This window comes from Panthera pardus, unplaced genomic scaffold (assembly GCF_024362965.1).
Source record: "Panthera pardus isolate Hobbes unplaced genomic scaffold, ASM2436296v1 HiC_scaffold_24, whole genome shotgun sequence".
Taxonomy (NCBI): Eukaryota; Metazoa; Chordata; class Mammalia; order Carnivora; family Felidae; genus Panthera; species Panthera pardus.
In genome coordinates this window covers 20,358,771-20,372,666 of record NW_026526810.1, presented here as the reverse complement: position 1 = coordinate 20,372,666, position 13,896 = coordinate 20,358,771, and the positions used below count along the sequence as shown (strand labels likewise).

The 13,896-nt window shown below is 40.7% G+C and overlaps 1 protein-coding gene and 1 pseudogene across 1 annotated transcript in view; one reads left to right on the top strand and one right to left on the bottom strand.

Annotated features, from left to right (window-relative positions):
• The window catches only part of OCA2 (OCA2 melanosomal transmembrane protein), a 516,689-nt gene that overhangs the window by 95,997 nt on the left and 406,796 nt on the right, over positions 1 to 13,896 (top strand). The window contains exons 4-6 of the mRNA XM_053888812.1: positions 483 to 671; positions 7,818 to 7,875; positions 9,909 to 9,981. Coding sequence (XP_053744787.1) covers positions 483 to 671; positions 7,818 to 7,875; positions 9,909 to 9,981 — 320 coding nt within the window. The remainder of the gene's footprint in view (positions 1 to 482; positions 672 to 7,817; positions 7,876 to 9,908; positions 9,982 to 13,896) is intronic.
• LOC109260144 (high mobility group protein B1-like) lies at positions 5,321 to 6,357 on the bottom strand (annotated as a pseudogene).

Below are 13,896 nucleotides of genomic sequence, written 5' to 3'. Positions count from 1 at the left end.
GCTCATGTACAGGCTGGGTGGAAAAGTCAGGTAGATCATCTTCCCTATAGTTCTATTATAGAAAGATAACTATACAGAAGAGCAAAGGTTTACACCACTCACTCTGCAATAGGACAAGTATAACAGCTAGGTATTGAAAATTGCAACATAATCAAAGAGAAAGCAATTACCAAAATGAGCTGGAGCTGGTCTGAGACAGAAATAGCTTTATTGTAAAGTTCCAAATTCGGAACAAACTGATGTTTCTTGAAAGTCCACAATTCATTTTGAAGACTTGAGTGACCCCAAATGATTTTCCTTAAGATAAGTGTCCTATGATGTCAAGAAAGACATATTTATACTAGTTTGACAGCACTAAAATGTCTGTGGTCCTTTTAAAAACTAGAATTGATTCCACGTTTCACACTCACCACTGAAATGAAATCTTGTTTTGGAGATGCTACTATTTCTGTGAAAAATAACTACAAAGTCTTGCTTTCCAGGTCATGGGGCATGCCTATTTGCCATCCAGAGTTTATCACTGCTGAAGAATCTTGGGGGAACAGCTCAGCTGAGTGGGATGGAGGATCTCTGCTGAGCAAAGACTTGGCTGGTTCCTCTGGATCTGCCTCCCAAGAGAAAGGGGAGCTTCTGGACAGTGCTCACATCAGGTCCCGTCTTTTGAAACTGAGGTAGGGAGACTTTAAGTGCTAGCACTGGAACAGGGTGATGGTTGTATAGAGCATCTCATTTGTCTGGGACTGAACTGTGGTGGGGGGGTGTCTCACCCTCACTACATCCTTCCCAAGTGACAGAGTGAAGATGAGGAGGAAGGGTTTTCATATTTGGCCAGGCTGCACTTTTCCTGGAAGATTTTTAACCTTTTCTCCAGTTCCTGGAAGATATGTAAGGTGACACTGCTAATTGACATGGATCTGTGAGGCTATAAGACAGCCCAATTACAAACCTAAATGACTAACATCCTACACTCCTTCCTGTTTGTGATTCAGGGGTCTTCATGACCTTGAGGTTTGCAGATGGAATCAGTTCACTTCAGCAGTCCTCATGGTGTTTTAGAAGCTGATATGATCCCTTGAAGTTAGTGATAAAGCATGTTATTAAAAAGGTTGGGTGCATCTTTCAGGAAACTGTGTTGTTGGGCTGGGTGTGAGCTGGGAGCCTGAGACTGCGCACATGTGAGGAAAGGGGTTGGTGGTAGTAGTGGTGGAAAGGCTGTGCTTGTGCATGTGTAGGAGGTCTTAGGCATGCATATGTGTGGGAGGGCTGAGAGCATTGTAGAGGACTATGCAAGCTGGCCAACCATTGCCGGAGCACCTTTACTCTCCCTGCTTTGTTTTCTGGGCTTCCATAGGTACATTTATTTAAAGGAAATTCATGTTGAGACCAACATGTTTGAAAGTGGCATCTCCGGGGACAGAATAAGGCTTGGGGACCCTGGTAATCAGGTTCTCATTCCAGATATGTTCTGAGGTAGCTGAGGGACCAGCAGAGTCAGATACCTCTGTGCAACTGTCTCCTTTTCACCTTGAGTCTCCCTCACTACAGCAGAAGCCTGTGTGGGCTTCTGCTAAGATGGTCTGTGGCAAACCTCACTGATAGGTGTGAAGACACTATGTAGATATCAGACACTAGTGTTATTATTTGTCTACATTAGGGGAACTGTCTTTTCTGAAGCTATTTGAAGGGCTGATTACAAGTGTACCTATCTGTATGCCCAAAGTACACTTGACTGTTCCCAGAGAGGCCCACTGTCAATTATTCTATTGATCTTCCTAGCAATCTTGAGAGATAGATGAAGAAAGGGACTTCATGGAAGTTAAGGATTTTGCCCAGGGTCATGCAACTTGTAAGCTGAGGTGGGTATGCAGGGATGTTACCCCACATTCCCCATTTGTGCTTGACTATGGAGATATCATTTCCCAGCATGCTCCCCAGCCATGTATAGCTTTTTTCATGATGACTGGTCTCAGCTGTCTGCATAGATATGATAAATATTTGGTCATAGAATCTGCTATGAAATTATGTGAATAGTGTGAAAGTGTGTGAATAGGGATCTGGTCCCATGGGCTACCGGGACAGTAAGCCCTGACATCCTTCCTCAACTGGTTGGTTCATAGCTCCAGAGGATGCCAGGTTCTTCAACTGTCCTGTACCGTGGAAAAATTAAACTTTACTTTCTGTAATTGCTCTATATTCTAGGATTCATAGAATAGTTTCATTGAGCTTGCCACTGAACTAAAAATTTTAGTGCTATTCTTTTTAACAGGTCTAAAAAGTACCATGTATGATCATTAAAGAAACTGTGAAAACATATTTTGGTTTGTCAGCTCTGCTGTATATGTCAGTTATGTAGAAAAATGTTTTTAGAATAATGCCTCTTTCTTTAAAAAACTATCATTTTGATTCCCATTTATTACTATTTTTTAAATTTGAGTATAGTTGACATATAATATATTAATTTTAGATATACAGCACAGTGTTTCAGCAACTGTCTATGTCATCCTACTCTCAACATAAGTGTAGCTACCATCTGTCACCATGCAACACTCTTAAAATACCACGGACTATATTCAGTACTATGCTGTACTTTTTTTATTCCTGTGTTTTGTTCATTCTATAACTGGAAGACTGTATTTCCTCCTCCCCTTCACCCCTTTTGCCCATCCCTCAACCTCCCTCCTCTCTGGCAACCATCTGTATTTATAGGTCTGAGTCTGCTTTTTGTTTATTCATTTGCTTTGTTTTTTAGATTTCATATGTGAGTAAAATCAAATGGTATTTGTCTTTCTCTTTTTGACTAATTTCACTTAGCATAATATCTTCTAGGTCCATCCATGTTGTCACTGATGGCAAGATCTTTTCCTTTTTTATGGCTAAGTAATATTCTATTCTATGTAAATATAAATATAAATATACATACACATGCACCACATATTTTATATCCTTTCATTTATTGAAGGACACTTGGGCTGCTTCCATAGCTTGGCTATTGTAAATAATGCTACAATAAACATAAGGGTGCATATATCTTTTTGAATTAATGTTTTTGTTTTCTTTGGGTAAACACCCAGCAGTGGAATTATTGGATCATATGGTATTTCTATTTTTAATTTTTGGAGGAATCTCCATACTGTTTTCCACAATGGATGCACTAATTTACATTTCCACCAATAGTGCATGAGGGTTCGTTTTTCTCCACATCCTTATCAACACCTTTTTATTTCTTGTCTTTTTCATTTTTGCCATTCTGACAGGTATATAGTGATATCTTCTTGAGTATCTTAAAGTGGTTTTGATTTGTAATTCCCTGATGATTAGTGATTTAGTGATACTGAGAATCTTTTCATGAATATGTTGGCCATCTGTATGTCTTCTTTGGAGAAATGTCTATTTAGGTCCTCTGTCCATTTTTTAATTGGATTTGTGTGTGTGTGTGTGTGTGCGCGTGTGCACACATGTGTGTGTGTTGAGTTATATAAGTTCTTCCTATATTTTGGATATTAACCCCTTATCAGATATATCATTTGCTAAGGTTTTTTCCCTTTCAGTATGTTGCTTTCTGTTTTGTTGGTGGTTTCCTTCACTGTGCAGAAGCTTTTTAGTTTGATGTAGTCCCAGTAGTTCATTTTTAATTTTAATTTTTTTAGATTTTTTAAAAACCTCTGCAATTATTAGTTTATTAGTATCATCCAGGACTCAGATGTTCAGTATTCCTACTGAAATTACATAAACTAATGCAAATGGAAAGTATCCAAGTCAAAATTATATAACAAAACATCACTCCATCACAAAAGTGTGTACAATTACAAGAATGCTATTTTATTTTATTTTATTTTTTTTTTATGTTGAACTGGTTATATTTTATTTTATTTTATTTTATTTTATTTTATTTTATTTTATTTTATTTTATTTTATTTTATTTTATTTATTTTTTTATTATTTTTTTAATATATGAAATTTATTGTCAAATTGGTTTCCATACAACACCCAGTACTCATCCCAAAATGTGCCCTCCTCAATACCCATCACCCACCCTCCCCTCCCTCCCACCCCCCATCAACCCTCAGTTTGTTCTCAGTTTTTAACAGTCTCTTATGCTTTGGCTCTCTCCCACTCTAACCTCTTTTTTTTTTTCCTTCCCCTCCCCCATGGGTTTCTGTTAAGTTCCTCAGGATCCACGTAAGAGTGAAACCATATGGTATCTGTCTTTCTCTGTATGGCTTATTTCACTTAGCATCACACTCTTCAGTTCCATCCATGTTGCTACAAAAGGCCATATTTCATTCTGTCTCATTGCCACGTAGTAAGAATGCTATTTTAAAACACTGGCACTTTAAGAGAACTATAATCTCAAAAACCACAAAATTGCCAAATTGTTCCCTAAACTGCTAAGTAGATAAACATGACTCTAATGAATGAGTTTGGGTTTCGTAAAGAAAAATCAAATTCAAATCCAATAGCTCCTACTGAAATACAAAGTTTTAAATGTCTTCTTCCCTCAGGCCTATTTGATTTATATAAAGGAGCAAACTACAATATAGGAAAATATACCAGATTTTAAGTGTGGTATACATTTTAGAAGTTGGTCCAATTAATTAAAAATACCTTTAATGGAGAGTCAAGTTTCCTAAGAAATCCATATTTAGATAAATAGGAGAAGACATTTACAGCCAGCACTTTTTTTTCCAGAGCCTTTTATGGGACTAATGTCAACAAAAAATTTAATATGGCAGTCTTGTATTTTAAGCTCACACTTTTGGGGATACATTCTCAGGTCTTCTTTAATGTAGGAACTGCAAATATAACTACCATTACATGGTAATGGGTGTTAAAGAATGTAGAGTCCTCATGTAAAGATTAGAACATACTTTTCTCTTAGTCCTTCAAGGACAGACTTTCAAAATGTTTGATTCTACTAATCCCATGCTGTGAATAGACTGATTACTCTTCACTTTATATATGTGACTGGGCTATGTGAAATCTGTATCAACTGATCAAGACTGGAGTTTCAGTTATGGATGAAAACTATCTCAATTCAACTTTATTACCCTCATCATGAGTATGCAGGGTGTAGACAAAACTTTTTATCAGCTAACTATATGAAAAGATAACCACTGTAATAACCCATGTGATCCAAAATGGGCAAAAGCAAAAGACTAACTTCCCCTCAAGAAGAAAAATTTCAGATGTATGAAAAGGACAACAATACTAATAAAAAAGTTGTATTTATTTAGAAGCATTCAGAATGTCAACAAAACAGCTGCAACTTTTTTTTTGCAACTACAGAGTGGTATTCAGTTAACAGAACAACTAAGCTGCATCAGAGACAACTGAAGATGAAAAAACTACCATCCCCGTATATAACTAATTTGTGCTGTGCACAAACAAGAACCTGCTTTAAATTTCCATGCCAATTTATAACCCCCATACTGTACCAGGCAAGGTTAGTGGCTATTGAAAATACCACCAGGACAGGGCTATCTAAAGACACATTAGGTAGTGTGTTAACTATACAAAAAAAGACACTGTACAGATTAAAAACAAATCCTACACAGCCTTACATTTCAATTTTTTTCTTTAAAAGGAGTGAGTTGTATACAGGGGGGTTAAATTCTTTATAGACAAGAAAGAAAAAACTGTGCTAGAACCAATTTATTCATCATCATCTTCTTCATCTTCATCTTCATCTTCCTCCTCTTCCTCCTCCTCATCTTCCTCATCCTCCTCTTCCTTCTTTTTCTTGCTTTTTTTCAGCCTCGATGACTCCCTTTTTTGCTGTATCAGGCTTTCCTTTAGCTCAGTATGCAGCAATATCCTTTTCATATTTTTCCTTCAGCTTCGCAGCCTTCTTTTCATAAGGCTGCTTGTCATCTGCAGTGGTGTTAATTCCACATGTCTCCCAGTTTCTTTGCAACATCACCAATGGATAGGCCAGGATGTTCTCCTTTGATTTTTGGGTGATACTCAGAACAAAACAAGAAAAAGGCCGAAGGAGGCCTCTTGGGTGCATTGGGTCCTTGAACTTCTTTTTTGTTTCCCCTTTAGGGGGGATTAAGTTTTCATTTCTTTTTCATAATGGGCCTTGTCCACCTTTGCCATGTCTTCAAACTTTCCTTTATCTTTAGCAGGCATGGTCTTCCACCTCTCTGAGCACTTCTTAGAAAATTCTCAGAAGTTGACTGAAACATCTGGGTGCTTCTTCTTGTGCTCCTCTCGGCAAGTTTGCACAAAGAATACATGTGATGACATTTTGCCTCTCGGCTCCTTAGGATCTCCTTTGCCCATGTTTAATTATTTTCCTCAGCAAGCCACAGAGTCACCCAGTGCCCATCTGGCTCTCACTTGCCCTGGCTCTTTCTCTATCCCCAGTAGTTTATTTTTGTTTCTGTTCCTTGCCTTAAGAGACACATCTTGCCTTAAGAGACACATCTAGAAAACTGTTGCTATTGCCAGTGTGAAAGAAATGACTGCCTATATTCTCTCCTAGGGTTTTAGTGTTTCAGGTTTCACATTTAGATCTTTAATCCATTTTGAGCTTATTTTTGTATACAATGTCAGAGAGTAGTCCAGTTTCATTCTTTTCCATGTAGCTGTCCAGTTTTCCCAGAACCATTTATTGAAAAGACTGTCTTATCCTTATTGTATATTCTTGCTTAGTTGTCATAGATTAATTGACCATGTAAGTGTGGGTTTATTTCTGGAATCTCCATTCTGTTCAATTCATCTGTTTTTGTGCCAGTACCATACTGTTTTGATTACTATAGCTTTGTAGTATATCTTGAAATCTGGGATTGTGATATCTCCAGCTTTGATTTCCATTTAAAAAGGAGTTGTTGAATCAGATTTTGGAAGTGTGAAATGATTATTCATTAAATTAATTAAATCTAAGAGAATGCAAAACAAGACTTAACCATTTTGAAAATATCAGAAAGGTATTGAAAAAGATGTTTCAACATGACTTTCTGCATTCTACAAACATGTGTCAAGCACAGGCCATGTACCAGCGCCCTTCCACAAACAGGGACAGAGTACAAACACCCCAGAGCCTGCTCTTGAGGGCTGGCCAGTGAGAGAGCACACCTCAGGGCTGGGCAGTGATAGTGTCATTAGAAGATGAGATTCAGTGGGCCTGGGGATGTGATATGAGCAGAGGTGGAACTCAAAGGACTCTAAAGACTTGGGGAGACTCAGATTCACCTAGGCCCTGAGAACCACAGGTAAGAAAGATATAATAATGATGACTGGGTCAGGACACTGTCAGGAGACCTCAGAGGGGGCCAACAGCATGGCATGATTGTTAAATTATAATTGTTAAATTATAAATTCTTAAAAGACTCTGTTGGTACAACCAGTAACAGTACTGCAATTTTTTTTTTTAATTGTTTGGTTACGTCTTAGTCAGTGTGTTTTTTGATCAAATCCACATTCCTACTTACCAGAAAACCTAGGGGAATATAATTGATAAATACAAGCCTGATAGCCCAGATAAAGCTTGTGTCCAGAAAACTCAGCCTTTAAAAATGCTAGTGAAGATCCTCCAAATTTGAATTTTAGCATCTCCAGCAAGAAACATATGCAAATACTCAACATTAACTTTGCCCTCCTCTGTAACTTTCACCAAGCTGCTTTTTATGATGCCATGCATTTACAGGTCAGCAGTGTTTTCCTTCATACCATGTTATGGAAAGAATTTCTAACATGTACTTTGAGATTGATATTACCCAAAGCTTCATAAAGGTGTCTGAGGTTTGGCAGACTAGACAGATGCAAATAGGACTGCTGTTGGTATGACTTGGGGCCTACTTTTTCTCTTACAGGTGCTGTATACGATGGCTGAAAGTTGCAAGCCTGTTTGTCTTTGTGGTGGTGTGCTCTGTGAGTACCACAGAGCTCTGCTGATGGGTCAGCAGAGCCACGGGGTGCCATGGGCTGGGTAGCAAGGCACCTGAGATATGGCGCTCACACTTTCTTTGGAGGAGATGCTGAGGGCATGTGGGATGGTGGGCTGAGGTTGGTGAGGGAGGCATCCCCTTAGCAATGCTCAACTGCTGTGATCCACATGTGACACAACAGAAGACCTGGGGACTTGGCTTTGCTTTATAGAAGCAGTTAGCTTACTCCCTGGGTCTAACTTTCCACCTCAAAGTGGCTTGCCAATTCTGTTTTCAACCACATGCAATAAAACTATTTGTGTTGGGACATGTCCAGCATCTCGGGTGGCCCCAAGAATGTTTAGTGTCCCTTTGAGATGGTGCTCTAGGCCTCCATCTAACTGGGCTGCCCTGTTTGGGAGGGAATGAAGCTCCTTGTTTGCCCTTTTCTTGGATGCTTCTCCAACTCCACTTGCCCATGCATTCTAAGGGAGGACTGCAGAGCCATGTTTCTGGAGGTGACCTGAGTATGCCCTCTGACAGGAAGAGTCAGGTGTCTTGCTGCATTTGTGTGGTTTATATCCTGATGTAGTCCTCGCTGGAATCACATTGCAGGTGCTCAAATTTTTTTGCCAAATGAGTGTAAGATTCTTTGTGCCCAGGTGTGCATATCTGTATGTGTACACATGTGTGTGTACATGCCTGGCTGTGTGTGCACATGTGGGTGTGAGGTCCTCTGTGTCTGGCTGTGTGTTTGTGTGTCTGAATGCCTGTGTGGGACATGTGGGTCATTTGTGGTCTGTGATCATTTTGAGATTGTATCTGTGCTTGGGGTCTTAATTCTGGGGGTGTATCAATTTTCAGCATTGACATAAGATAGTTTGTGTGCACCATTGTTGGAGACCCCAGTGGGTGGTTGGTGCATGCTGCTGTGACAGCATGTGAGATTGTGAGCAATGATGGGGTGTGTGAATGGTGTTTTCATGACTGTGCAATGTAGATTCCAAGATGTGTGTGGCCATGGCTCTTCTATGTAGGCAGCCTGTGGTTATGGCTCATGCTAAATGCTATATGACTGGAAACTTCACATGACCAAATGTGGCTGTGAATACTTATTTTTCATTATCTGTATCTGTGGACATGAATATTGGGGCTCTGTGTATGTGTGCAAGATTGTGCATGAGAAGAGTCTCCTCTTCTCAGTGTGACATATAGAGAGCAATGTTGCATCTTGAGCAGCAAGGGTGGTGCATGAAGTCAATACTGGCCAAATTGAATTGAATACCTGCAACCCTTTAAAAACCCATAGGGAGGAGAGCAGTGGCCCAGAGAAAGGAAGTCTATGCATGAAATAAGAAACAATTACATTGAATTCTGAAAACTTCATGAGTTTACTTTTTTGGCTACCAGTTTACCTCTTTACTTCCTATTCACATAAATGTGTGGTTCTGAAGCTCCAGCTGTTTAACAAGGCTGGTGGTGGGGTGGGGACTGGGATTTTCAAGGAGAAGGAAGGGTGGGCCAATTCCCCCACTGATTTCCTGAGGTATGACCTGATCATGTTGTTTAGTCTTAAGCCTTCTTCTGGGAGATAAAGTTTTGGTGATTTGAGGAATTTGTTTTGAACTTCTATAACAATCATCTTATGATCACTTCAATGTACTTTCTGATCAGGTATAAGCTGCTCTGCGAATTCCACAAAACATACTTTAACCATCACGTGGGTTGTGTTCCCTTTCCTCCAGTATGGGAAAACCACGTTTACCTACCTCTGATGATTTAATTTTGTGGCTGGGTGGTTAATCCTTAAAATCAACAAATATCAATAGTTAAGATCCATTATTGTGGAGAATAAAATAGTGAATCAGAATTTTATATTTTAATATCTAATAAAAACTATTTAGAGTGAGCTGGTGAATATTGGATACATCAGTCAACACCATTATCATACCCATATTTTCAAATTTTATCAAAATTATTTAAATCCTATTGTTTTTCTGCTATAAATCTATCATTAAATGTTTCTGATTGTTACAGATTTTATTCAGCCTGTATCCAGATCAAGGAAAGTTCTGGCAGTTGTTGGCTGTGTCACCCCTGCAAAGCTACTGTATCCAGTCTGTAGACTGCAGAGGATAGTTGTCCATGGTTGAGATTCACAGAGACACCAGAGAACTATTACAACTGTTACTGAAGGTCACAGCATAGGTGATCACTGTTCTTCTCATGAGTATTGTGTTCCTCTAGGACATTAAAAAAATTTCCTTTAAAGTTCACTTATTTATTTTTGAGAGAGAGCACACATAAACTGGGGAGAGGCAAAGAGAGAGAGAGAGGGAGAATCAGAAGCAGGCTCTGTGCACTGTCAGCATGGAGCCTGATGTGGGGCTTGATCTCATGAACCGTGAGACCATGACCGGAGTCGAAATCAAGAGTCTGCTGCTTAACTGACCGAGCCACCCAGGCACCCCTTACTGCAGGACATGTGATGAAACATGAGGCCAGAACAGAAGACAAGAGAAGCACTAGTGAGACTGTGATGGATAGCTGGTGGTGAGGTTCCTCCTGGGGTGATGATAGCCAACTGGCACATTCCAGTTAGGGCCTGGCTCCCCTGGGCTCTTGGATACTCTGATTTGTACCCCTACCCATTTCCTTTTGCATTTCAGCTTAGGTGGTTTCTAATGACCTATATTTTCCTTTCCTTTCCTTTTCTCTTCTTTTCTTTTCTCTTCTTTTCTTTCTTTTATTTTTTATTTTTTTAGAGAGAGTGTGTGAGCAGGGGAGGGGCGGAGGGAGAGAGAGAATCTTAAGCAAGCTCCACACTCAGCATGGAGCCCCATGCAGGGCTCGATCTCATGACTGTGAGATCATGATCTGAGCTGAAATCAGGAGTCAGACTCTTGACTGACTGAGCCACACAGGTGCCCCTCTACTGGCCTTTCTTTAAATTCATTGGTTCTTTTCTTTGGCTGTGTCATCTGGGCTTGATGACTGCTTGGTTTCTTTAAATCAAGTTTTCTCGCGTGTCTTTTTGTAGGCCTCATAGTTTGTCAATAAAAGCCAGATATGTTGTATAGGATAATAGATATTGAGTGTGTTAGTCGACTTGGACTGCCCTAACAAAATACCACATCCTGTGGGTAACAGATATTTATCATTCACAGTTCTGGAGGCTGGACGTCCAAAGTCAAGGTGCTGACCAATTTGATTTCTGGTGAGGGCTCTCTTTCTGGCTGGCAGATGGCTGCCTTCCTCCTATGTCCTACAGGGCCTTTCCTCAGTGTGTGTGTGTGTGTGTGTGTGTGTGTGTGTGTGCGCGCGCGCATTTGTATGTGGAGAGAAAGAGCATTCTCTGGTGGCTGTTCTTATAAGGACACAATCCTTTCATATCAGGGCCCCACTGTATGACTTATTGAACCTCAGTTACTTCCTTAGAGGCCCCATCTCTAGACATAGCCACACTGGGGGTCAAGGCTTCAACATATGAATTTGGTAGGGGGACATAGCATTCAATCCATAACACTGTGGGCTTTAGCTGGGGTTCTGTGTAAATCTAGTCAGAGTTTGGCTATGTTGCAGTGTGTGGTTGCCATGGTAACCTCTAATATCCCAGACACTTGGAATTGCTTGGCTTCTCTCCAACTGTCTGCTAGGCTGTGCACTGTTCCTACTCCTCTGCAAGGGGTAGAGTTACTTTCCCCTCTTTCCTGCCACTACTGGCTGCTGGGGTTACATTGTGCCCTTAGGCTACCAGATTTGATGTGCTTTCCCAGGAAATTAAGGTTTCTCCACCAGTCTTCTCAATCTCTCCATATCTTCCCTGTGAGCACCTGCTAGGGTCCCTGGAGCAAAACCGTACAAGAAGATGCTAACACCCCTATTTTGTGTCTCCCAGGGCCTCCCAAGTCTCACACTAGCCCACACTTGACCTTGAGCTGTTTAAAAATTTTCTGATTTAATCTTGCCTTCTTCTGTATGTGGTGGTAGCACCTGTCTCAGGGAAGCAATGCTTGGCCCTGTTCCTCCCCGCATTCACCTGTCTTACTCTAGATTTCAAGTTAGGTGTTGTGATACAGCCTCATTCTTGATAGAATAAGTCATTAACTTAACATTTGTTCCCTGTTTTCTGGTTGTGAGAGTGGGATTGGTGTGTTTCTAGCTCTTTATGTATCCCAAATGAAACTGGAAGTCCAGAGCCCACACCCTCTCTTAGAATGGACATTGGGATTAGGATATTGAAGCATGAAATCTCCTAAAGTTCCCAGTCCTGCTTAAAGCAGTAGGGTTAGTGGTAGGTCCTGAGGAAGGGACATCTTGGAAAGCAAAGGAGGAGAAGAGGGCAAGGAGGAGAAAGGAGTGGGGAGGAAGAGGAAGCAGGTGGAGGAGGAGGGTGGTGGAGGAGGAGGGAGAAGAGGAGGCAGATGTGTCCATTTCAAGTATTTATGATAATTACCTTTTATTTTCTGATTATTGCCTTTTAAAAGGAATTAAATCATGCATAGAGCTACATGGAAAGATTTTTTTTTTCTCTAGTATCTTCAATTGATAAGCTGGGTGCACTGAAATTTTAGGAAATTGGATAATTTTCCTTGCAGTCACCAAAAGCTATCACATATTATTGTTTCTTCTAGTTCTTCTGGGGACTTCCCCAGAATATCCTCTCACTCAGCTGAGCCACTCTTCACCCACAGGGTATCAGCAACATTCCAGAAAGACCTGGCACTTAAGGCCTTCAGGTGGGCTCATGAGATGGCTCTTGTGAGCAGTGCATGGTGCATCCCTGCCCTTTAATAAATGAGAGCACTCATCTGTACCTGCTCTCAGGACAGGGTAGCTCTGTTGTCTATCTAAGGGCTTGCTAAAGTCTTGATGTTTTCTTCACCACTTTAAAAATGTGTCTGAGTTTTAGGTAAAGATGTATATCCCTGTGAGAGAATTGGAAAGCTCTGTGATTTTTATGAGCTTTGTTTTTCATTCATATGTCTTACCTCTATATCATCTCCATTAAACAAAACTAAGATATGCTTCTGCTTTCCTCAGCTCCTCCTGGAGCCTTCTCAAAGAAAGGTGTGGAGGCCTGGCTTCATGATGTCCCTATAAGATAGATGCTGCCTTCCCTTCATGGGACTTCACTGTAGGTGATCATAACCTGCTGCCCAGGCTGACCCAAGAGCTTGGAGTGAAGGGCTGGATACTGTCCAGAAACAGTCTTCAGTGAGAACCAGATAGGGAGAGGGAAATATTTTGGAGAATCTGGGTTATTACTGTACTGTGGCAACTCCTGTATGAACCTTAGCAGTTAGTAGAAATCATAAGTAAGCATAAGTAAGGATATAACAGGATAAAATCAGATAATAACAAATAAGAGTCCTCTATTCATCCCACCAAGAAATGTACCTTGTCACTTTTATTCTACAGCATTGTGCAGTCTTCTTTCCAAAGCAGCCCAAGTACACTAGGCCTTTCCTGGGACTTGAATGAGCCTAGGCCCATCCTGGTGGCTGGCAGGCAAAAATGGTTTCTCCTGGCAGCAAGGGAAACTGGGGAGGTCTCTCTCCTGTTCTCTGAGCAGCGTGTATATTTGGGTGAAGTCAGAAGAGAAGTGGAAGGGATAGAGAGAGCTGTGTGAGATGGTAGGGATGCTGCAGAGTGGCTCTTATATGTTTAGTGACATTTGTTAAGGATGGCAAATCAGACTTTATTCAGAAACCTAGTGATAGTTGTAGAGACCACTGCAGTGTGGGAGAGGGATTGAACTTGAGAAATGGGACTTTAAAACTAAGGGACAGGGTGGGGGGCAGTGGATAAAAAACTACAAAGAGGAAACATCAGGGGTGAGAGGAGACTCTGGCCAAGCTGACCTCACTGGATTCTTGCTGTAGGCCGGCCAGAGTGATCAGACATCAATTAAGGATGGTGGGGCATGAGGAACCTGATCAGATATTGAGTGTGATCAGATATGGGGAATGCAGATTCTGACTAAATTAACCTACCAGGATTCTTGCTAAAACTGGACAATGCA